The 25,936-nt window shown below is 38.7% G+C and overlaps 1 protein-coding gene across 3 annotated transcripts in view; it reads left to right on the top strand.

The window, feature by feature from the left end:
- The window catches only part of NUP133 (nucleoporin 133), a 56,091-nt gene extending 30,155 nt beyond the window's left edge, over positions 1–25,936 (top strand). The window contains exons 16-26 of one of the 3 annotated variants that reach the window (XM_027962297.2): positions 3,947–4,069; positions 4,681–4,780; positions 5,642–5,893; positions 6,532–6,665; positions 9,015–9,173; positions 9,783–9,918; positions 12,661–12,779; positions 14,176–14,256; positions 15,986–16,050; positions 17,700–17,788; positions 25,188–25,936. In XM_027962297.2, coding sequence (XP_027818098.2) covers positions 3,947–4,069; positions 4,681–4,780; positions 5,642–5,893; positions 6,532–6,665; positions 9,015–9,173; positions 9,783–9,918; positions 12,661–12,779; positions 14,176–14,256; positions 15,986–16,050; positions 17,700–17,788; positions 25,188–25,324 — 1,395 coding nt within the window. In that variant the 3' untranslated portion in view covers positions 25,325–25,936. Of the gene's footprint in view, positions 1–3,946; positions 4,070–4,680; positions 4,781–5,641; positions 5,894–6,531; positions 6,666–9,014; positions 9,174–9,782; positions 9,919–12,660; positions 12,780–14,175; positions 14,257–15,985; positions 16,051–17,699; positions 17,789–20,313; positions 20,475–25,187 lie in introns of those variants that run through there. The other 2 variants (XM_060406812.1, XM_060406811.1) reach the window with 2 other exon arrangements.

Genomic DNA, 25,936 nt, shown 5'->3' with positions numbered 1-25,936 from the left:
GCTACACCGTCCTGTCTGGGTGCCCTTACTCTTACTCATTGCTTTGTAGATAGTCCCTTCTCTAAACTCTTCTCAGCTGCCTGCTAGGATCCTGTGCTGCATCTTTTTTTTTTTTTTTTTTTTGACTGTGCTGAGTCTTCACTGCTGTGTGTGAGCTTTTTCTTGTTGTGGAGCACAGGTGCTAGATGTGAGGGCTTCAGTAGTTGCCCCACGGCAGGTAGAATCCTCCCAGACCAGGGATCGACCTTGTCCCTTCCATTGGCAGGCGAATACTTAACCACTGGGCCACCTGGGAATTCCTTCCACTTCACTTTTAAAGTCAGATTTATTTTCAGAGAAAAGGAAAACCTCCTGTAAACTTGGGAGGGAGAAGAGATGAAGGTGCTGGAAGTCAGCCCACAGCTCTGGTACCTGAGTGAGCACTCCCAGCCTTTTGAAGGACAGGGCTGCCTCCCGTCTCCATGAGTGACCACTGATACCACGGCCCAGGGCTGGCTGTCTCAGTGGGGACCACAGGCCCTGCTCTGAGCCACCTGCAGCAGTGTTTTGGGCATGCTGATAGGCTGCTTCTGGAGTTCATAGTCCTTCCTGGAACTGTCCCTCCTACCTTTGTGGCATTATCTGAGTTTAGAAACAGTGCTAGCCTTCCCCCAATTCTGTGGAATGTGGAATTGTTTTTTGCATTTGGGAAACTTCTCTGTTTGGTGCCTCTAATTTTGTTTCCTTCCTCCTACAATTTAGCTATAATCTAACAACTAGTAGCCTCTGCCAAGAGTCTCTTTTATTCTGAATATTTGATGTACTGTAACCTGAAAATAATTTGACACTGAACTATGTTCAGATCTGTTGACTCCATAAATGTATCTAGTTTGACGAAGACATCATTTTTATACGTTTGGGTTTGTTTTCTAGGAATGTAAGGCAAAAGATTTTTCTGTTTTATTTTGTTTTTTAATCAAGGAAGTATGCCTGAAATCCGAATTAAAACAAAGAAAGACAATTCACCTCAGGTTTTTTTATCTAACCAAACTATTGTGATTTTTTGTTTCCCTTTTTGTCTTTTTTTCCCCGTGTTCACCTTTTTATTTGAATATTGGATTTAGTAAGGAAAACGATGCACTGAAAATATGTTGTAGAAAAAAATACACAAAACAGGATCATTTTTTTAAGTATAATCACCATAAAGAGAAGGGTAGTTCCAGGTCCTGTGGCATCACAGGACATCACATGTGTCATAACTGTTCCTCATACCCCACTGAGGATGGGACAGGAGAAGGTTGATTTGTCCTCCAGATACAATGTCCTAATTGTCCTTTCCTGCCTTAGCCACGTGGCAGGGTTGGTGCATTTGCACAGATCTCCAGTTGTGAGTGGAGGGAGAGTGGATCGTGAGCACAGTCCAGCTCAGGTCAGGCAGAAACTGTGCTCCTGACCAGTTTCTTTTTTGTTGGGAAGGTGCACTCAGTAATTTCACAAATTACCACATCACTTATGTTCACAGTACTCTGCAGGGACAGCACTATATAGGTGGACTTGGATAAGATAAGATAACAGTGGTAAATTAGCCAGAATTGGGGGCTGTCCTATTTAAGGCATGACGGAATTGTCACCAGAGAAAGTAAACAGAAATAAGATAATTTAATTACTCATCCCCTGGATTTTAAGATTTTGAGCTATGAAAATGGAAATTAAGTTTTGGTAATCAGTGCTAGCATCTAGGATGTGCTGTGTGTTAAGTTGCTTCAGTCATGTCCGACCCACCAAGTCATGTACCACTGTAGCCCACCAGGTTCCTCTGTCCTTGGGATTCTCCAGGCAAGAATACTAGAGTGGGTTGCCATTTCCTTCTCCACCTTTTTGTCTTTATTCATACATAATTTTACATGATAAAAGTTGTTTTTTTTTTTTTTTTAATTATTGATGACAGATTGAATTGAGCAAGAGCCTAATTCCTTTTTTGACTTTTAGATCAAAGTACTAAGCATATAGGTTAATTGAGTATGTGTATGTTTTCCAGTTTACTGGGGAAAAAAAGGAGTCTGAAACTTATCAGTTAGAAGGATACATAATTGATGAGTAGTACCATAGGATATGACAGGAGAAAAAAATTTAAAATATGATTGGTTCCTCAAAAGAACACTCCATATAGAAAATGATAATGTTTAAGATTGTTTACATCACCATTTATCTTCACTTCTCTTTACATTTACTGGTCTTTGGGTAAAGTTCTAAAGGTCCTTCCATATAGCATAATCATAATAAAAAAAGAGAATTCAAGAAAAAAGAATTCAAGAGAACTGAAGAAGGAATACATAAGTTTAATTTGTATCGATTTTTTTTCTTTTTACCTGTCCGTCCACTTGGAAGTAGTAAATTACATTACAAACAGGTATTAGCATTTTAAGAGATGAATTGGTTAACCAAAGTTAGGCTCTGATTGCTGGGCAAGGTGATCTTGCAGTCCAGGTAAAAGATAAAGTAATACAGGCTCTGCTTGAAGGGGCACCCTCCGCCTTGCCTCCAGTCTGAGAAGGGGCCCCACACCTCCTGGGGCTTTAAAAAGCAAGTTCACAGCTTCAGAACTGTGTTGGTTCAGCTTCCAGCTGTGTTGGTACAGCTTATGAGCCATGTTTGAAACCACTGAACACGTAACATATGTGATAGGGTATTTAGCAAATGTTTTGGCATTTTATTTGCTCTTATGTTATTTTCTGCCTCTATGTCACATTTGCTTTCGTTATCTTTTTCACATTAACAGTGTAAAAAACTTACAAATTCCATGTGCCAGAGGTTTCTTGCTCGGGCTGTTAGGATGCCTTTGAGGGACACCAGAAATACTAAAGGAAGAACAAGGTTTGAAAGACAGTGACTTTATTTGGGCTGCATTGTGTGTGTGTTTATGTCTTGTTCCTTCAGCTGGTTTGTAAGCTCCTTGAGGGCAGCAAATCTGATTTCCATTTCTTTTTATCTTTGCGTGCCCAGTGCTATGCCAGCTCTACCTACCAAGTAAATATCCACTTGATAAGTTAAGGGGGGTGAAAGCTCAACTGTGAGCTGAAACTGGAAGCAAATGTTTCAGTGCTTAACATTTTTCCTCACTTACCTTTATGTGTTAATAATTAATGATAAAAGAAAAGAACAGTTATAAGTTATATATTTAGTTTCTATGTAGCTACTGTTGCTGCTGCTAAGTCACTTTGGTCGTGTCCGACTCTGTGCGACACTATAGACAGCAGCCTACCAGGCTCCCCAGTCCCTGGGATTCTCCAGGCAAGAACACTGGAGTGGGTTGCCATTTCCTTCTCCAATGCAGGAAAGTGAAAAGTGAAAGTGAATTCGCTCACCCGTGTCTCTTAGCGACCCCATGGTCTGCAGCCCACCAGGCTCCTCCATCCATGGGATTTTCCAGGCAAGAGTACTGGAGTGGGTTGCCACCGCCCTCTCCAGTGTAGCTACTACTATTCTACAGACATTTCTATTATGTCTAAAGAAAATAAATTCCTCAAAGAAAGAAATTAGCCTGTTCATTAGCCAGTTGAATCACTGTTTTTATCCATTGCTTCATTTGTTTAATTCATTAGTTTAGGGTCTTACATTGTAATGTGACATTATTTGTAGCCTAATACTATTTAAAGGTGGCATTGAGCCTTTATAACTCTAATAAATATTTCAGTTACTTTATATTTAAATAAAAACTCTACCTGCTAACAGTTCAGAATTTGTTTATTTATCAGACTGTTATTTGGGTTCGCTACCTTTTAAAAGTTAGGAGATTCTAGCTTTCCTTGGGTTTTAAATTTGTTTTTGTCACTGACTATCCCCCTGACTACTAAGCAGAGGATGTAACTTAGTGAGAAAAGCCTGCTGGGTCGATTCTAGGCAGTTGTGATTGTCACCTGTCAGCATGGTTCCTCTTTCTAGTGGGTGCTGTCTCTGTCCTCCGCAGGCATCCCAGGTAGATACCATCTGTGAGTGTTTACTGGAGCACGAGGAACAAGTCTTGAAGGACACGTCCATGGAATCAGTTGAATGGGCGGAGGTGGTGATCAATGTGAACAGTATTCTCAAGGTACAAGCATATGAAGATTCTAGCAAATTAAAGCCCAGACTGTGGACAGAAGAGAAAGTGGTTTCCATATTCCTACTCTGCATCACCAGCAATCCATAATGGGTTAGCCATTTGTTGATTCCAAAAAGTTAGGAAAGCATCAGTAATTTTATCAGTCAGTTAGCAGACATTTTGAGTGTGTGCCTTATGCATATTAAAAGTTTCTGCTTGGTAGAATAAACCTTTTATTTTGGAGAAGGACATATATATCATTGTAAATGTATTAACTTTATTGTAATTATCTAAATAATTGTCAGACACCACTTAGCAACTGAGAAACAACAAACAAGTTTCTCTTTTTTAATTACTCAAAAGCTCACTTAAAACATTCCATTTAATTTTTCCTCAAGGATATTATAGTGATGATTTTCCTACTTTGGTTACCGTAATTTTATAAAATTGAAGTTAGATTATGGGGTAAAACAAATTTCAAATGCAGAAAGAATCAAAAAGTAGTCCTACAGGCCTGTGCTGAGTAATTTTTTGTAATAATAGAACTTGATGTTTCAGATAATCTCAGAGATCCTGGGATCCCTGATTCCCGGCATGTGATAACACATTTCATTTTCCAGGACATGCTGCAAGCTGCTAGTCACTATCGACAAAATAGGAACTCCTTGTATAGAAGAGAAGAGCCAGGAGAAAAAGAACCTGAGTATATTCCATGGACAGGTGAGACTGCCGGCACTGATCCCAATTTTCAGATCGTTAGCAGTTCCTCAAATTATATATTTTTTTCTTTTTTTCAGTTGTACTGGTTCTTCGTTGCGCACAAGGCCACAAGGGCTTTTCTCTGGTCGTGGCTAGCAGGGTTTGCTCTCCACTGCCATTGACTGGCTTCTCATTGCAGTGGCTTCTCTGTTGTGGAGCACGGGCTCTAGGCACACAAGCTCCGGTAGCCGCAGCATGGGGCTTAGTAGCTGCGGCACATGGGCTGTTGCTCTGTGGCGTGTGGAATCTTCCTAGACCAGGGAGTGAGCCTGTGTCCCTGCATTAGCAGGTGGATTCTTAACCACTAGGGTGCCCCAAAATGCGTTTCTAATGGTCTGTTGTTTTGGGGAGTCATATTATTCTCCTAGTACAAGTTTGTAAATGAAATAAAAAATAATATAAGTGACATCTCCAAGATGAGCAGATCTTATGAAAAATCACTTTATTCCCTTGAAATAATTTGCAGCTGTCTCTATAGCTTAATTTTTTAACTGATATTTGTGCATCTACTAGGTTTTAGTATGTATTCATAGAAGCAGGCCCTGAAAGTAGCGACTATATTTTATGTTGATTTAACACATAGAAGTAAGTGGAATAGCATTAAAGGAATTTAGAAGGAAGAAGAGTCAGGTTTACTTGACTTTGCCAAGGCCATCTCCATAGAGAAGATGCTTTTGAGCAGTACATAGACAAGTTTCTACTGACCCCTTGTTTGATTTCTTTTTCCATCAAAGGTGACAGGATGTAATTTTTAGGCAGTTGGTCTTCCCTGTAGCCATTATGGAACCCTTACTTGTGCTGTTATTTTGTGTGATTTCACAGCAACCAGCGGTCCTGCTGGTATCCGAACAGCAATAGTGCGCCAGCATAGGACTGTCCTGAAGGTGGTTTATCCTCAGGCAGACAGCAACCTCCGAAACGTTCTAACGGAGCAGCTAGTAGCACTGATTGATGGCTTCTTGGATGGTTATGTTTCTCAGCTCAAGTCTGTGGACAAATCCAATGATCAAGAAAGATATAGCAATCTGGAAATGGAATACCTACAGAAAAGATCAGATCTCTTATCTCCGCTTCGTAAGTGTATATTTAATAGTGAGGGCTATGGGTCTTTGAGTCTACAGAATGAATGGAGGAGTCAGATCATTCAGGCAGAAGTATTCAGTACAACATTGTTAACCCAGTTGTAGTTCAGAACTTAAGCAACACTTCATATGTATGTCTTTCTGTGTTCATCTGTTCGGCCTTATTGTCATTACTTAACCTGGTATCCTAGACAATGCTGAAGATGATTTACAAAGGAATAAATTATCAGCGTGTGGAGACGGCCCTCAAAGAACTTGATACCGTCTGAGACCTTCATAGGAATGGCTAGCCCACCGGCAGAGCAGATAAGGGCCATTCGAGGGTGTGGATGGGTGATGAGACTGCAGCAGAGGACATAGCCAGACGGTCATAGCCAAAACTGAAGAGGAGCTTGTCTTGCTATGTGAAGGAGGGGAGTAGCATCTTAGGTGGGCAGTGATGAAGGAAGGGCTGAATATACATCTTTAATAAGTTTATATGGATTATGAAACTAAATGCCAATAACTAGAAAGGTTTCCATTAATTACTTTTAGTATGTAATAGGAATAAAGGCAAATTTTCAAGTAATATTATTTTTTATTAAGTTTTCACTAATAGGATTTTTTTCTCATCTGTTCTCATTCCCACAGTCACACTAGGCCAGTACCCATGGGCTGCTTCATTGGCAGAAAAATACTGTGACTTTGATATCTTGGTACAAATGTGTGAGCAGACTGACAACCAGACCAGACTACAGCGCTACATGACCCAGTTTGCTGATCAGGTAATGAACACAGGGCTGTAGGCAGTGGATCCTGTAAGAAGGCTTTACCATTTTACGTCTTACTTATGGTTTTTTTTTTTAATGTGTGTAATTTTATTTATTTATTTATTTTTGGTTGCACTGGATCTTCGTTGCTGCACGCAGGCTTTCTCCAGCTGCAGTGAGTGGGAGCTACTCTTGGTTGCAGCCTGTGGTGTCTCCTTGCAGTGGCTTCTCTTGTCGCAGAGCGCAGACCCTAGGCACATGCGCTTCAGGAGTTGTAGGTTTGGGGCCTAGACCACAGGCTCAGTTGTGACGCTTGGGCTTAGTTGATTCATGGCATGTGGAATCTTCTCAAATGCGGAATCGAACCCACATCCCCTGCATTGGCAGGCAGATTCTCATCCATAGTACCACCAGGAAGTTCTTACTTGGAGTTTTTGGAAGACAGTGCAGTCTTTTTGCAATTTACTGGATACTATTCTGTACATTATGTTTCTTTGTAAATTGTCAGACAATTTTTTATATATAAATATTACAGAAGGATTCTTTGACCTTTGAAAAATATGTCAAGACTTTTATTTATATTTTTATATTTTCAAAGTACGTAGATGTAGTAATATTGGTAGAGTTCCACAGTTTGAATGGAAGATCTTGGGAGCATAGAATGCTAGTGTTAAGAGAGCTCAGATTCCCATTTACCTAAGAGTCTTGTTTTCCTTCTTTGATATCATGCTTCCTTTTTTTTAATGCCTAATTTTTTTTTTAAGTTCCCATTATGACACTATCTATGTAAATTTAAGTTGTTCCTTAAAGCCAGTTTATTTAGCCAATCTATGAAGCATGTTTTATTAACTGCTTATTTCACTTAATACATGACAGACATTTGTCCATATCATTGAATATCACACAACCACATTTTTAATGGTGTTATGGTATTTCATGGACTGGATATAACTTATTTGATCAGTACCTGATTTCTGGACCTGACTTATCTTGTATTTCATAACAGTGCTAAAAGAAGTACTTTGTGCTTATTGTAATTTTTATTCTTTTTAAGGATTTTTATTCTCTGTTGACATTTTCCATGCATTCTACTTTGTTTCTTTTACTTAAAAAAAAAAAATTTGTTTATTAAAGTTCTTTTGTGCTAATTCCAAAATGATCGTTCTTAAGTCTGCTTCTGTTATCTACATATTCATAGTTTTCTGCTTCCTAAGTTGTGTTTTGGACTGTGTGTGTGTTAACCATAAAGATGGAAATCAGCACTGGTTTTTCTCCCCTGCTGCTGCTGCTGCTAAGTTGCTTCAGTCGTGTCCGACTCTGTGCGACCCCATAGACGGCAGCCCACCAGGCTCCTCCGTCCCTGGGATTCTCCAGGCAAGAACACTGGAGTGGGTTGCCATTGCCTTCTCCAATGCAGGAAAGTGAAAAGTGAAAGTGAAGTCGCTCAGTCATGTCCGACTCTTAGCAACCCCATGGACTGCAGCCTACCAGGCTCCTCTGTCCATGGATTTTCCAGGCAAGAGTACTGAGGTGGGGTGCCATTGCCTTCTCCCCTGGAAGGCAGATAAAATGAAAGGCAGATCACTCAATTCATCAAGAATAGAGGTAGGCCAGGGCTTGATTGCTGCTTCTGTTACATTCATTCATTCCAATGAACATTCAATGGAACAAAGGTTCCAATGAATTAATTGGTTTCAAATATCTAATGGGACTGGTGGTTCTTTGCAGAATTCCCCTTTTTGTGGAAACATCTTGTAAGTAATGTGTGAGCCTGAAGGACACTTATCTTCCTTCCAGCCCAACCTCTTACTCTACTGCAGGATCCAGCAAATGTCCTGGACATTTGGAGCCTCGCTAAATTCTGATTTATCACGCCAGCCACATGAATGCATGGCACACGGTTCTACCCTGAAATCTTTCACCCTGGAAGGATGGAGTCCCAGGAGTGTCCAGTAGACCTTCCTGTAATGAGATCTTGCTCATATGTGCTGTCCAAAATGGGAGTCTCCAGCCACAGATGGCCTTTTGAGTACTTGAAATGTGACTGATGTCTCTGAGGAATTGATTTTTACATTTTAGATTAAGTTTAAACAGCTACATGTGAGCAGTGACTACCACATTGGACAGAGCACATCCAGATTCCGGGTGACATTGAGCAAGATCCCCATTCTGAATCTGAAGGTCCTCCTCTGTCAAATGAAGTCATTTGAGGACCCTACAATTAGGAACTTAGTGTTTAAAAACAGGATTTCCATGCTGGAGTCTAAGACCTTTGGAAAAAATACATAATGCTTTTTCATCAGAAATGTATTTTTTGAAACTGTATTACTGAATATTATTGGATTCTTGCTTTGTTCTTTACAGAATTTTTCAGACTTTCTCTTTCGTTGGTATCTGGAGAAAGGAAAGCGAGGCAAATTATTATCTCAGCCCATTTCTCAGCATGGACAGTTGGCGAACTTTTTACAAGCTCATGAACATCTCAGCTGGTTACACGAAATTAACAGCCAAGAATTAGAAAAGGTAAGATTTCAGCTGTATGGATCAGATTTAGGCAATTTTCAATTTAGTTTTTAGCTAGTTTGTTTTTTTATAGTAAAATATTACAGATTTTTTTTAAATGTCTATCTTTCTCTCACATACTTTGATAAAAGTAGTTTTCATTTAGGATGATATTGCCATTACTTGTTATATCTCAGTTAAAAGAAATGAAGCCTATTGTAATTTGACTATATTTACAATTTTTAAAAAGCACAAAAATGTCAACACATAAATAGCAGTCATTGGCCATTTTTTGTAATGAGTATTTTCTTATAATAGAAATGTTCAAATTATCAGTAGAAACATTAAATAAACAAGTTTCTCCTTGACAAGGTGTTGCAGTGAATATTATAGAGCAAACGTTTTATACATGTCTCTTCTCCCAGTGACTAGTGTGAGTGGCTGATATTTTATTGTGTGATTACTCTCAAAGTATGCTGCTGATCTGTTTTAAGTTTTCCTGATAGTGACTTGATCTTTCATTGATATAGCTTGAGGAGAGGAAAGCAGGTTTGGGTTTAATTTAATCATTATTTTAACTTGACTTAATACTGAGAATTTTACCACAATTTTCATATTTTGTTATTTTAGGCTCATGCAACACTTCTGGGTTTGGCAAATAGGGAAACTCGTTACTTTGCAAAGAAAAAAACCCTTCTTGGCTTGAGTAAATTGGCTGCTTTAGCATCAGACTTTTCAGAAGATACACTGCAAGAAAAAATTGAAGGTAAAAGGCAGTATTTGAACAAGAAGATGTATAAGTCAGTCATGTTGTCCGTGTAATCTTAGAATGCATCCCTGCTATCAGTTAATGGGATCCTTTAGAGACAGGAGCCATCCCCTTTCTATTCGGTGTTCTTAGACAATTACTCAGTTATATAATCAGGGTTCTCTTTTTATAGAAAAGTAATTTGTGCTTTAAATAAGAATTCCTAAAGAATAAATTCAAATGATTTGGACAGAGTACTCTGATTACACCCTTAGCAAATCATATGCTAAGAACAAACTGCCATGCCAGGAAACATGACATTTATTCAGTGGGTTTGCTGTAGGTGGTGGTAATTCTGAAGCTCTTGGTTTCAGAATTCAAAAATTATTGTTGTCATAGTAGTGAAACTGTTCTGTTTCACATTCTGTATATTGTAGACTGAGAAAATGATTGAGAATATTATTTTTGAGAACCAAAGGGAATGGAGGTATAAATATAGAAGGAAGGTGAGGAAGAACCCTGTATTATTGCATTTGAATTGCATGTATCACATGGAGTCATGGTTTTTTTCTTGAATGTATTTCTTGGCTGTCTTCCTGAAAAGTCCTAAGAGCAGTGTCACCCCTGATAGCATGCATATGCCTCATCCCATACTTTGGGGAGGTGTCCCAGCCATGTGGTTCGGGGTGAAGTATATGCATATACCTCATCCCATACTTTGGGGAGGTGTCCCAGCCATGTGGTTCGGGGTGAAGCATATGTGAATAGGGGTATTGGCGGCAGGAGTAGCCTGTCTGGGGTCTGGATTCACATTCCACTGCTGTCGCGTTCTTCCTCCAAGGAGTAGATGCAGTGGAAGGAATCTGGACAGAAATTAGACCAATCTTGTTTCACATGTGTTTTTCCAACTGGCTAGCTTTGTGACCCAGAAAGGAAATGAAAGTTGCTCAGTTGTGTCGACTCTTTGTGACCCCATGGACTATACAGTCCATGGAATTCACCAGGCCAGAATACTGGAGTGGGTTCCCTTCTCCAGGGGATCTTCCCAACCCAGGGATTGAACCCAGGTCTCCTGCATTGCAGGGAGATTCTTTACCAACTGAGCTCTGAGGGAAGCCCATAGTAGTCACCCAGGATACACTACAAAATGCATAGTTCTAACAATCAGAGACACTGGGTGTTCTTTGAGAAAAATGTTTTACTTTTTGTAAAATTGAGTACTCAAATCATAGGATTAATATTTAACTTTTATTATTGAAATTATTTTTCCCTGTGGGAAGAAATTATTTTTCACTCTTTTATTTTTAAATGCTTATGGTGCCTGTTGTTCTAGAGAAGTGTGTATATGTTTTGCAAAGCTGGTTGGCAGTCTGCAGGGGGAGCCATATTTTAACCTGGCCGTCAGGGAGAGAGCATATTAATAAAAATATTAAAAATATTTTTTTAATTTATTTGTATTATTTTTGGCTGTGCTGGGTCTTTGTTGCTGCATGCAAGCTTCCTCTAGTTGCAGTGAGTGGGAGCTACTCTCTTAATTGCAGTGCCCAGGCTCCTCACTATGGAAGCTTCTTTTGTTGTGGAGCACCGACTTGAGGGTATGCAGGTTCTAGCAGTCATGGTGCATGCGCCCAGCTGCCCTGCAGCATGTGGAATCCTGGACCAAGGATCAAACCCATGTCCCCTGCATTAACAGGTGGACTCCCCACCCTTGGACCGGCAGGGAAGTCCCCGATCAAAATGTTTCAACACGAGGTTTCGCTTCTAGTTCCCCCCACATCTGGTCACTGTGTTGCATTTGATCACTTCTTCTTAGCTTTCGCTTTCTTAGTGTAAGGAGAGTATTCTCAGGCCTCAGTGATTTCCTACAGACTATTGCCGCATTATGTCTGATTGAAGGGAATAGATATTTAGAAGGTAACTTTATATTGGTTATATAAAAATTTCCCTATGGAAATCTGTAAAGTATAGAAAAATAACAATAAGAAAATAATATAATCCCACTACCCTAGAGATGACTACTGTTACTTTTTTCTGTATCCTTTCAGTGTGTTTTCTTAGGTATGGAAATTGCACAAAACAATTCCATTTAGTTTTTACAAGATTGGGATCGTGTGGAATGATGCCAATATTTAAATGAGCATATCTGTGCTTTAGTCATTCCATTTTGCTGTAACTGCTGTTAGCAAACAGTTCTCAGCCCTTTTTCCCTGCAACCCAGCTTGTTCTCATGGGTGAAGCCAGGTCATGATGGTTTACGCAGACCCAGAGCCCCTGTCAGCTCATCATATGGAAATAAATAACCATTGCTGGGTAATAGAATTGGTGCACAGTCCTCTGGGTGCTGTTCTCCTGGGAAGTTCTCATCATGTCCTTTAGTGAACGAGATTATACGAGACACTCCCATAAGGTAAAAAGAAGTGCTTTACAGAGTAACCTTAAAACAGACTGAGACACTTCAGATTTGAGGGACTTCTGTCTCTGAAATTGCCATTTGCTCTACAGTCCCTTCCATCAGGTTTGTTTTCTTAGCTCTTCTCTCCCTGATATTTCTGGTTGCTGGGACAATCCATATGACTTGGATAAGACCATGAGTGTTTGTAACATAGTTAGGAATCAAGAATAGGCAGAATTAATAACATTCTCAGATCATTGAATAGTGATGGGATTACCTTCAGAGCTGTTCCTTTTCCTTTTAAATTTATATTTGTTGATGACAGAGCAAAAGTGAATGTTCATACTGCTCCCTGTGTTGTCTTCTAGAAATGGCTGAGCAAGAGCGCTTTCTGCTGCACCAGGAGACCCTGCCTGAACAGCTGCTCGCTGAGAAACAGCTGAGTCTCAGTGCCATGCCTGTACTGACCGCATCGCAACTCATTGGCGTATGTGCTTTTCACATCCCTACAGCGTCTTAGTCTCAGAACAACCTGTGTTTCCTTGGCCCCTTAGTGCGGTTTCTCAGAGTAGACATCTTTCCATTTCCTATTTTCCTGGTCACTATCCTCGGGAGTCAGGTGTCAGAGCTGCTTAGGAGCAGGATGCCAGTTAGCAGAAAGTGGAGGATCAGCCTCTGCCCCAGTAACTCTCTGTCTGTTCCTCAAGATGCTTATCCAGGTGACCAGAAGAAATTACTTCCATTGTGCTTTTCTAGTACAAGACAGATATGTATGAAGAGATAGAGTTCAGGTTCTTTAAAAAGAAAGATGGTTTTAGGAACTGGATTTGCACAGCCTGTGAGTGCCATCCGCCTCATTCCTCTGCGACATAGCAGGTTCCTGAGGACATAGCTAGATGAGGAGCTGCAGCCCAGAATAAGGCAGTTTTATTGCGTAGTTACACCCTTAATTCTGCTTCTCTCTTTTCCTTTCAAGAAGGTATTTCAAATATAAGAGCAATGTCTTACAGGCACCTTGAGTTTACCCTAATTATGTTACTAAGAAAGCAAGCAATTCAAAAACTTCGGTATTTTAGCCATTATTAGTATTAATAACAGATTGCCTATTGAGCTCACAGCAGCTTCTCCTGATAGAGCATATCTAATTTAAAAACCTGAGGAACTGTTGCCTGTAAGACCATTGTTTTATATACTGGTAAGACGGAAAAAGTTTTAGCAACTTTACTCTGATACATTATCAGTTTTAATACTGCATTCCCATTTCAAAGATGTTGACATCGGGGAAGAAAGGTTCAGAGACAAATAAAATATTGTTTTCAAGTGTTGTAACACAGTGACAACAAGTGGATAGCTTTTTTTCTGAAATGGTTTGAATATTGTCTTTGCTGTTAAAGGATTTTATGCAGTATTTTAAAAAGAAGTGTTATTAATAGGACATTTATGATGTATTATGGGACATTTATGATTATATAGTTAGCTGTGATCTAACCAACCAGGGATAACTGTTGGTAACATACTGGTGTGTTTTCTTGTCTTTTAAGTAAACTGTAGACCAACTGCATGCTTTCTCCTCAGTCTCAATGTTTAAAAAACTATTGAATGAGAACATTTCAAAAGCATTATAGCCAACTTTAAAAATGTAAGAACAATTTACTGATATTTTAAAGCTATACATACACAACTTATACAAGTTAATTACTGAATGAACATAGGTGTGTTTTAAAAGACAGTTTGTTGTGAGGTAGATGGAGTTTAATTTCCAAAGGTGCCACTGTTCTTTGCTATAAAGATACCTCTAAATGTGGTAACTTCTCTGTAAATCTCTCTAGTCTTGTTTATAGGATGACTTACAATAATTCTCCCTTTGTTTTAACTTGCTACAGCTGTATATCTGTGAAGAAAACAGAAGAGCTAATGAGTATGATTTCAAGAAGGCTCTGGACTTGTTGGAATATATTGATGAGGTATGTAAAGTCACTTGATAATCTCAGGTAAGGATCACAATTTGTGTATAGTTTTCTGAAGAACTGAGTACATCGTGAAAATCTCTTAATTTTAAAAGACTACCTGGTTCAGCTACCTGTAACTCTTGGAGTATATAACAGTCTTTAGAAAAGCTGTCAAAAGAGCTCACCTCCTGATAATTCTCACACATTTCCAAGTATCTTTTTGTCTGCAAAAATAAAAATTGCTTTTAAAGGTCCTGACATAGTTTTTCTCTTTCATTTAATGAGTCATTGTTAGTTTGTCAGACTGATAGGCTGCTTTGTCAATTTATTCTTCATGGTGCTCACCCTAAGAGAAGCTGTTTCTCAGCCTGCTTTGAAAAAAAAGATTGTATTGATAATTGTGTAGGGTAAATAGTCAACCCTGCAACTGAGAGTAGTTTGGAAGATTATAAAGACATAATATGTTGATTTTAATGTTCAGTTCAGTTGCTCAGTTGTGTCCGACTGCGACCCCATGAACTGCACCATGCCAGGCCTCCCTGTCCATCACCAACTCCTGGAGTTCACCCAAACTCATGTCCATCGAGTTGGCGATGCCATCCAGCCATCTCATCCTCTGTCATCTCCTTCTCCTCCTGCCCCCAATCCCTCACAGCATCAGAGTCTTTTACAATGAGTCAACTCTTCACATGAGTTGGCCAAAGTATTGGAGTTTCAGCTTCACCATCAGTCCTTCCAAAGAACACCCAGGACTGATCTCCTTTAGAATGGACTGCTTGGATCTCCTTGTAGTCCAAGGGACTCTCAAGAGTCTTCTCCAACACCACAGTTCAAAAGCATCAATTCTTCAGCACTCAGCTTTCTTCACAGTCCAACTTTCACATCCATACATGACCACTGGAAAAACCATAGCCTTGACTGGATGTACCTTTGTTGGCAAAGTAATGTCTCTGCTTTTGAATATGCTGTCTAGGTTGGTCATAACTTTTCCTCCAAGGAGTAAGCATCTTTTAATTTCATGGCTGCAATAACCAGCTGCAGTGATTTTGGAGCCCCAAAAAATAAAGTCTGCCCCTTTTTCCACTGTTTCCCCATCTACTTCCCATCACTATGTTTTCCCATCACTATGAAGTGATGGGACCAGATGCCATAATCTTCGTTTTCTGAGTTTTGAACTTTAAGCCAACTTTTTCACTCTTCTCTTTGACTCATCAAGGGGCTTTTTAGTTCCTCTTCACTTTCTGCCATAAGGGTGGTGTCATCTGCATATCTGAGGTTATTGATATTTCTCCCGGCAATCTTGATTCCAGCTTGTGCTTCTTCCATTTCTCTGTTTAAAGTCTTGACTCTCTCATGCTTCCTGATAAAATTAGGTTATCTCAGAATAATCAGATACAATTTCACATGAAATTATTGACAGTCTTACTCTCCTGAGTCAACTTTAACATCTTACAGAAAGGGAAATTTGCCAGGCTCCTCTGTCCATGAAATTTTTCAGGCAAGAATAGTGGAGTGAGTAGCCGTTCCCTTCTCCCAGGAATCTTCCTGACCCAGGAATCGAACTGGGGTCTCCTGAATTGCAGGCAATTCTTTACCAGCTGAGCTACCAGGGAAACCCTTAAAATTTTAAAGTAAAGCTTAATAATATTTATATAATATTAGGAGCTGACATAACTAAAATTTAAACATGTATTTTTTAAAATCAGGACTTAATGAAGATTTTTTTTTTTGTTTTGCTGTGAAGGAGGAAGATGTAAATATAAATGATCTAAAACTGGAAATCCTTTGCAAAGCTCTTCAGAGAGATAAGTAAGTTCCCATAGAGTGAATCTAAGACATGATTTGGGGAAAGGATTGTTAGGAAGATTATGAGATCATGCATCAGTTCATTTTGTAACCTAATTGTATTGTAATGTATATTATAAAAATGTTAATAGTTTCATTAGCAATCCTAATTTTTTTATTCAGTAATTAAGGAATTGTTTAAGGACTTAGGACCACTGGAGTAATGATTCTCTACTTTTGACTTTAAATTTTGTGTTGTCAATTTGCACAGAAATATATATGTTCCTATTTTCTCAGAAGTTGAGCTAGTTTTTCATAGGAAGACTTGAGGCTACTTTTCTTTTTTAATAAGAAATTAGTACAGTTTGAGAATCAATATTGTCTCCTAAGTTACGGAGACCTCTTTTTAACTGTAATCTCCCTGCAGAGAAGGATTTCTGTCCACTGGAATGGTGGTGTTAAGATTCATTGGCAAAGAGAGACTGAGAATAATCAGTTGTAGAGATGGATTTTTCCCAGGGAAAGAATTTTTCTTTTTAATTCTGGCGGGACTGCATAGGATACAGCATGTTAGTTCCCCAAGCAGGACTCAAACCCATGCTCCCTGCTGTGAAAGTGTGGAATTTTACTATTGGACCACCAGGGGAAGTCCATACTTTTTAAAAAAAAATTTTGGCCCAGAAAATAGTTTTGAAGAGAACGTGACTTGAGTGCTAAAGGCCTTCTCTACTCAATTTTCCTTAATGTGGCTTTGAGAAATTGCAGTGAAACTGTTTTTACTAAAGCATTTCTTCCAGTGATCACTCATAGATAGTTTAAATTGTTGTCAGATATGGTCTTGGAGGTCATCCTCTGAAGCATCTAGCTCTGCCTATTGGGTTCTCCATAGTATGTAAGAAGCATACTGTGTCATTTGACTGGAATTCCTTGTCTTGGCTTCAAAGTATGAGGGATGTAGCCACTGATTACTACAGAGCATGGTTCTGTGGGTTTGTATTTCAGTAGCAGATAATCTCAACCAGATAAAGAAAATTTAGGTTACATCAGACACTGGTTGCCATTTTATGAAAAACAGAATATATTATAATATATTTAAACTATGTTTAAACTATTGTCTGTGCTCTGATAGGTCATACTTTGGGGTCATTACTAGTTTTGTTACTTATTTAGAAAATTTTCTTTGGAAAAATACCTTACTACTTGGTTTAGACATTAAATACATGCTGCCTGGCTGAAGCATCTTATATCTAATATAGAGACTCTGGGTGTATCTAGAGTCTCTGGGTATATCTAATTTGAAGCTCTTTTATTTAAGCAATTTTCAATCGTGTCACAAAATTCAAGATTCTTTACCCCCTGTTGTTGCTGCTGTTCAGTCGCTAAGTTGTGTCTGACTCTTTTGCAACTCCATGGACTGTAGCTCTCCAAGCTCCTCTGTCCATGGGATTTCCCAAGCAAGAATACTAGAGTGGGTAGCCGTTCCCTTCTCCAGGGCATCTTACCAACCCAGGGACTGAGCCAAAGTATCCTGCACTAGAGGCAGATTCTTTACCTCTAAGCCACCAGGGAAGCACACTACAAACATCAAAACAAATCCACAACAGAAAACAAGTCATTTATTTCCGATTATGGCCGTGGTTTCATTTTCTGCTCACGGTGATTTTGTTTTTCAGCTGGTCCAGTTCGGATGGTAAAGATGATCCAATTGAAGTATCTAAAGACAGTATATTTGTGAAAATCTTACAGAAACTTTTAAAAGATGGTAAGTGGTTGGTTAATATTGGAAATTACAGTGTCACTTCTAGGTTTGAAGTCTTAGAATAATGGAGATTTGCCTAGGTATCAAATACCAGAAGGTTAAATTAAATGGTATTGTACTTAGATTTGTTTAAAATAAAGGGAGGGAGCTGTGTCATGGTGGAGTTGCCATCTGCTTGGCCAGTTAACTCTTGTGAAGGTTGAAAATCTGAAATGCAGTTTTTTTGGTGTGTCCCATACTAAACTGGCCATACCATGCTTGAGAACAAACCGCAAAATATTCTACCAGTTCATTTTGGATATTAAAATTAGTTTTAATGACAAAATAAAAGGAAACAAGGGAGTATGTTTTGTACCTGAGACAGAAAACAAACTTCTGTTTCCTAATCAAGATCCAAATAAGTAAAGAGGCTTTTATGGTTAAATGTTTGTTATGAAGGGAGATGAGGTAGAGGATACTTAACTTTTACTTCCTTTCATATAACTAATATATGGAGAATGTTAGACTAGAGGTGAGAGATTTTATGCATTTTATACACGAAGTTGTGATCACTCACACTCACCTAGAGTTGGACATCCTGGAACGTGAAGTCAGATGGGCCTTAGGAAGCATCACTACAAACAAAGCTAGTGGAGGCAATGGAATTCCAGTTGAGCTATTTCAAATCCTAAAAGATGATGCTGTGAAAATGCTGCATTCAATATGTCAGCAAATTTGGCAAACTCAGCAGTGGCCGCAGGACTAGAAAAGGTCAGTTTTCATTCCAACACCAAAGAAACATAATGCCAAAGATTGTTCAAACTACCGCACAATTGCACTCATCTCACACGCTAGTAAAGTAATGCTCAAAATCCTCAAGCTAGGCTTCAGCAATAACCAGACTGCCTGACCTGCCTCTTGAGAAACCTGTATACAGGTCAGGAAGCAGCAGTTACAACTGGACGTGGAACAACAGATGGGTTCCAAATAGGAAAAGGAGTACATCAAGGCTGTATATTGTCACCCTGCTTATTTAACTTCTATGCAGAGTACATCATGAGAAACGCTGGGCTGAAGGAAGCACCAGCTGGAATCAAGATTGCTGGAAGAAATATCAATAACCTCAGATAGCAGATGACACCACCCTTATGGGAGAAAGTGAAGAAGAACTAAAGAGCCTCTTGATGAAAGTGAAAGAAGGGAGTGAAAAAGTTGGCTTAAAGCTCAATATTCAGAAAACTAAGATCATGGCATCTGGTCCCATCACTTCATGGGAAATAGATGAGGAAACAGTGGAAACAGTGGCAGACTTTATGTTTTGGGGCTCCAAAATCACTGCAGATGGTGATTGCAGCCATGAAATTAAAAGATGCTTGCTCCATGGAAGGAAAGTTGTAACCAACCTAAACAGCATATTAAAAAGTAGAGACATTACTTTGTCAAGAAAGGTCTGTCTAGTCAAGGCTATGGTTTTTCCAGTAGTCATGTATAGATGTGAGAGTTGGACTATAAAGAAAGCTAAACGCCAAAGAATTGATGCTTTTGAACTGTGGTGTTGGAGAAAACTCTTGAGAGTCCCTTGGACTGCAAGGAGATCCAACCAGTCCATCCTAAAGGAGATCCGTCCTGGGTATTCATTGGAGGGACTGATGCTGAAGCTAAAACTCCAATACTCTGGCCACCTGATATAAAGAGCTGACTCATTTGAAATGACCCTGATGCTGGGAAAGATTGACGACAGGAGGAGAAGGGGACAACAGAGGATGAGATGGTTAAATGGCATCACTGACTCAATGGACATGGGTTTTGGTGGACTCCGGGAGTTGGTGATGGACAGGGAGGTCTGGTGTGCTGCAGTTCATGGTGTCGCAAAGAGTCAGACACAACTGAGTGACTGAACTGAACTGAATACACAAAGACAAGTATAGCTCATTTATTATAGAATTATTAAAATAGATGATGTTAAATCCAGGCAGTGTGCAAAATAGGCTAACCTAGTATTTACCAATCTTTTAAGATATAAGGACACTCTCTTTAAAACTACCTGGAATAAAGTACACAATGACAGAAACTGTTGTAAACTCAGTAGCCCTTCCAGATGGACGTGAATTTTATTCATGATGCTGACATTTGCATACAGTTGGAAATGTTCCATACCTACATCTGCAGGACACATCATTTGATCTATATAAGACATGCCCAGCCCAGTGCCTGGTACATAGTAGTCACTCATTAAACTTTTGTTCTTTGAAAGGCTAGAATTATTTTACAGATTCGCATTCACAGTTCTTCTGTAGTACATTCCACTCTGCGGTCCTCTGCTTGAGAATCCCTGAAATGACAAGGGCCTCAGAGGAGAACCATGGAGCTCACCATACCAGCCAACATGTGAGTGAGGTGAAAGAGCAGCGACCTCTTGGTGCTTACATGCCACAAGTTTCACCCTGGATAGAACTGTTGACCTCAGTACTGACCTGGAGGTTTATTTATGACTCTTGACTATCCCACATTGACAGTAGGTTTAACGAACACTTTTATTTTCAATGGAGAAGGAAATGGCAATCCACTCCAGCACTCTTGCCTGGAAAATCCCATGATGGAGGAGCCTGAAAAGCTACAGTCCATGGGGTTGCAAAGAGTTGGACATGACTGAGCGACTTCACTTTCACTTCACTTTATTTTCAAAGATGAATAAAGAACACAAAGGCAGGTAAGCCATTTCATTGTCAAAATATAAAAATTTTAAATAATGGAGATAACAAAAGAAATTATCTTTTGCTGAAAAATCCTTGAAATTCAGACAGTTAAAATATATCTTCTAGGCTTTCTGTTTCCTATATTTGGAATTGAAGAAATAACTGGATATGGTTGATTTCTTTGTGCTGTTGAAGAGATTCATTTGGATCCAAATCTGATGCTTTCCATGAAGTTAGTTCTTGTAAAGGTGCTGCTGAACTGAATTGTGGCTAATTAAGTATATTTAATTAAGTATATTTAAAGTTCACCTTGCAGTTTTTGCTATCTTTAGATTATATATCATAGATGGAAAATGAATAGAAACCTATAATTTTCCAAAAACAATTAAGTTTTGACTGAAGGACAAAAACAAGTGGAAACATATGTATTATATAATGATATAATATGTATTAATAATATATATTTATAATGTTATATATATATATAAAACAATACCAAGCCGAAGGCATTTATCTTTGGAATCTTTTTAATAATATGACTTCCATATTGTTTACATTTACAAGAGTAAATGTTTTTAAAGGGCAGATTCTGGAGGTAAATATAGATAGCTTCCATTATATTTCATAGACTTGGGCAGCCTAACAATTACTTCACCTTGTGGGATAAATTTAGCCTGTAGATATATTTAAGTTACCCACCTGGAGCTTTTCAGTTTTTATGTTTTGTTTTTAATATTTATATGCTTCCTTAATATGCTTTTCAGTTTTAAAGTATATTATAATGAGTGAAGTCTCTCAGTCGTGTTCAGCTCTTTGCCACCCCATTGACCCTGCCAGGCTGCTCTGTCCATGGGATTTTCCAGGCAAGAGTACTGGAGTAGGTTGCCATAGAGGGAAAAAAAATTGTGTATCGTTGCATGGAATTTAACATTTTTCCTAATTAGTCTCTGGAATTTAATAATTGAGAAGAGCTCTTACAAAAGTCTTGTTTTCTATGAGAGAACAGAAAGAGAAATTAAAGAAACATTTCCATTCACCATTGCAACAAAAAGAATAATACTTAAGAATAAATCTACCTAAAAAAACAAAAGACCTATATATAGAAAACTATAAAACACTGATGAAAGAAATCAAAGATGGTACAAATAGATGGAGAAGTATACCATTTCATGGATTAGAAGAATCAATATAGTGCAAATGAGTATACTACCCAAAGCAATCTATAGATTCACTGCAATCCCTATCAAGCTACCAACGGTATTTTTCAGAGAACTAGAACAAATAATTTCACAATGTGTATAGAAATACAAAAAACCTTGAATAGTCAAAGCAATCTTGAGAAAGAGGAGTGGAACTGGAGGAATCAACCTACCTGACTGCAGGCTATACTACAAAGCTACAGTCATCAAGACAGTATGGTACTGACACAAAGACAGAAAAATAGATCAATGGAACAAAATAGAAAGCCCAGAGATAAAACCATGCACCTCTGGACCCCTTATCTTTGACAAAGGAGGCAAGAATATACAATGGAGAAAAGACAATCTCTTTAACAAGTGGTGCTGGGAAAACTGGTCAACCACTTGTAAAACAATGAAACTAGAACACTTTCTAACACCATACACAAAAATAAACTCTAAATGGATTAAAGATCTAAATGTAAGACCAGAAACTATAAAACTCCTAGAGGAAAACATAGGCAAAACACTCTCCAACATACATCACAGCAGGATCCTCTATGTTCCACCTCCCAGAGTAATGGAAATAAAAGCAAAAATAAACAAATGCAACCTAATCAAAATTAAAAGCTTCTGCACAACAAAGGAAACTATAAGCAAGGGGAAAAGACAGCCCTCAGAATGGGAGAAAATAATAGCAAATGAAGCAATGGATAAAGAATAATCTCAAAAATATACAAGCAACTCCTGCAGCTCAATACCAGAAAAATAAATGACCCAATCGAAAAATGGGCCAAAGAACCAAGACATTTCTCCAAAGACATACAGATGTTTAACAAACACATGAAAAGATGCTCAACATCACTCATTATCAGAGAAATGCAAATCAAAACCACAATGAGGTACCGTTTCACGCCAGTCAGAATGGCTGCTATCCAAAAGTCTACAAGCAATAAATGCTGGAGAGGGTGTGGAGAAAAGGGAACCCTCCTACACTGTTGGTGGGAATGCAAACTAGTACAGCCACTATGGAGAACAGTGTGGGGATTCCTTAAAAAACTGGAAATAGAACTGCCATACGACCCAGCAATCCCCCTCCTGGGCATACACATCGAGGAAACCAGAATTGAAAGAGACACGTGTACCCCAACGTTCATTGCAGCACTGTTTATAATAGCCAGGACATGGAAGCAACCTAGATGTCCATCAGCAGATGAATGGATAAGAAAGCTCAGTTCTAATGAGGTGGATGAAACTGGAGCCAATTATACAGAGTGAAGTAAGCCAGAAAGAAAAACACCAATACAGTATATTAATGCGTATATATGGAATTTAGAGAGATGGTAACAGTGACCCTATTGCAAGACAGCAAAAGAGACACAGTTGTAAAGAGCAGAGTTTTGGACTCTGGGAGAAGGCGAGGGTGGGACGATTTGCGAGAATAGCAGTGAAACGTATATTATCATATGTGAAATAGATCGCCAGTCCAGTTCAGTGCATGAGACAGGGTGCTCAGGGCTGGTGCCCTGGGATGACCTTGAGGGATAGGATGGGGAGGGAGGTGGGAAGGAATTTCAGGATGGGGAACACATGTACACCCATGGCTGATTCCTATCAGTGTATGGCAAAAACCACTACAATATTGTGAAGTATTTCAGTTCAGTTCAGTCGCTCAGTCATGTCCGTCTCTTTGCGACCCCATGAATTGCACCACGCCAGGCCTCCCTGTCCATCACCAATGCCCGGAGTTCACGCAAACTCACGTCCATCGAGTCAGTAATGCCATCCAGCCATCTCATCCTCTGTCGTCCCCTTCTCCTCCTGCCCCCAATCCCTCCCAGCATCAGAGTCTTTTTCCAATGAGTCAACTCTTCGCATGAGGTGGCCAAAGTACTGGAGTTTCGGCTTTAGCATCAGTCCTTCCAAGGAAATCCCAGGACTGATCTTTAGAATGCACTGGTTGGATCTCCTTGCAGGCCAAGGGACTCTCAAGGGTCTTCTCCAACACCACAATTGAAAAGCATCAATTCTTCGGCACTGAGCTTTCTTCACAGTCCAATTAGCCTCCAATTAAAATAAACAAATTTTAAAAAATGTTTTCTGACTTCTCTTAAAAATCGAAAGATTTGCTACACTAGACTGAACTATTAACCTGGTGGCCATCACCTAGAGCCAATGAACACTGCCCACTTAGATGGCGTCGTAAGTTTTTAAGAGAATTGATGTTTAGGAAATTGATATTTTCACAAGTATAATACTGTTTCGCAGATAAAAAGTCTTTATTGAAAGTGTGTTGATTGTAATGAATGATATATAAATATTGCAGATTAAGTCTCATAGCATTTCTTATAAGATTTTTATTGTATAGTAACTAAGTACCAACAGTGGTGCTAGGCACTTAGATGATGTTAAAAATAAACAGTATTTGATTTTGAGAAGCTTGTGGTAATGTGACAGGTTATAAAATGTTACCTTATTAATTTAAAATGTTTCTTCCAATTTTCTTTATTTATCAAATGAGAAAATTGTATATGCTGTTCTGTAACTACACAGATGCTTTTTGGCTTTCCAGGTCCACAGGGGACTGACAAAGGCGTGGTTTCCCTCCTCCTAGTCTCAGAGAGAAACTGCCAGTATGTTAGATACTGCAGATAGCTTTCATGGCAGTGTTCCACTATATTATTTCCTGAATAGGAGAATATAGAATTGTTGGAAATACTTGTTTTCTTTTTTATTTTTAAAGAATTTTATATGTCTTTTCAAAAATAAACTTGAAATACAAAAGAAAGTTGATCAAAATCAAGGAAAATATATATTACCAAAGTTGACTCTGGAAATTAATTTTAAAAAAATTAAGTGAACCAATTACCCTAGGAAAAAAAACATTAAAAACCAGTTCTCAAATAAGCACCTCTGCAGTCAGGCATTTCTGGAGTGTGGGGAGACCACCCATCCAGGTGAAACAGTGGGTCTTTGATCTGGGGGACAGATAAATGTCTGAAAGTCTTTTAAGAGGGTATAGTATAACTTTGTCTTCCTTGATAACTCGGGATTCCTGTCTTAACAAATTTTACAACTGGTTTATAAGCAATCTTTCACTGATACCTTCTACTTCTTTTACTGTATAGCTGCTTAGAATGCTGTTTGCTTGGCCCTGAAATACTTGTTTTCAAGTGATTATTAACTTAAAACTTCCACACTGAAGGAATGGCCTAAGCTATGGAGAAAAATGAAAATGTTGCAGATTGTTTTAAAGGCTTGAAATGGAATGGCTGTTTTGACGGCTCTTTTGACCACTAGAGTCAAACACGGAGCCCAGATACATAGAACAGTCATGTAGCCCCTACTAAGTGAAGACTGTCATATTGTCAGGCCTGTGAGTATGCTTGGCAGATGGAAGGAATTTAGAACAGAGTATTTTCCAATAGCAGAGTGACGTTATATTTTAAATAGAAGCACAGGTGTTTCTATCATCTGTCATCTTAATTCATTTGAGAATTATGTGAAAATTAAAAAAAAAAACAAAACTGTCTGTGTTTGTATTTTTAGGCATTCAGCTCAGTGAGTACCTACCCGAGGTGAAGGAGCTGCTGCAGGCCGACCAGCTGGGAAGTTTGAAGTCCAACCCTTACTTTGAGTTTGTTTTGAAAGCCAATTACGAATACTATGTCCAGGGACAAATGTGACTTTTTCTTAAAATGATTATTTTTCCTTAAAATTTATATAAGTGTGTCCTTATAAAAACTTTAGACCTTAAACATCTAGGAGTTTGTACAGTTTTATAACATATATTTCTGAGTTTTTTATACTTTATTTGTAAGCTACTACAAAATAGTTTTATGACTGTAGTTTTGGTTTTCAGTTACATGATACTGGTTTTTTTTTTCCTGTTTTCCACTGAAGTTTATCAGTTGTTTTCATATCTACTACTGTTCCTTTTTTTCTCACTCCATCCAGGGTCCTGGTTCCAGCTTCTTGTATGCAAAGACCACTTCTAGGCTTTAGCTTCTATAACTCTAAAAACAGCAAGATTTCACTAAGTCGTCTCTGAAATTGCTGTGACTCTTCGATGTTATGTACTGCAAAGTGTCTGGAATATTTGTTTTGATTTTGATTAGGGCTGGGAGCAGAATATCTACTGGGATAAGTGTCACAATTTGCTAACTTATAAAATAGACAAAACAAAAAGTGGGGCAATTCAGTGTGAGCTTGATAACTGTTTACTTCATTGGGAAAGATGTCAAATTTTTCTACATAAATAATAGTATTAATAAAAATATCTTGGTGAATAAAGCGTA

The sequence above is a fragment of the Ovis aries genome, chromosome 25 (genome assembly GCF_016772045.2).
Source record: "Ovis aries strain OAR_USU_Benz2616 breed Rambouillet chromosome 25, ARS-UI_Ramb_v3.0, whole genome shotgun sequence".
NCBI classification, from domain to species: Eukaryota; Metazoa; Chordata; class Mammalia; order Artiodactyla; family Bovidae; genus Ovis; species Ovis aries.
The sequence above is the reverse complement of the archived record's forward strand: the minus strand, read 5'-3'. Positions and strand labels throughout refer to the sequence as shown.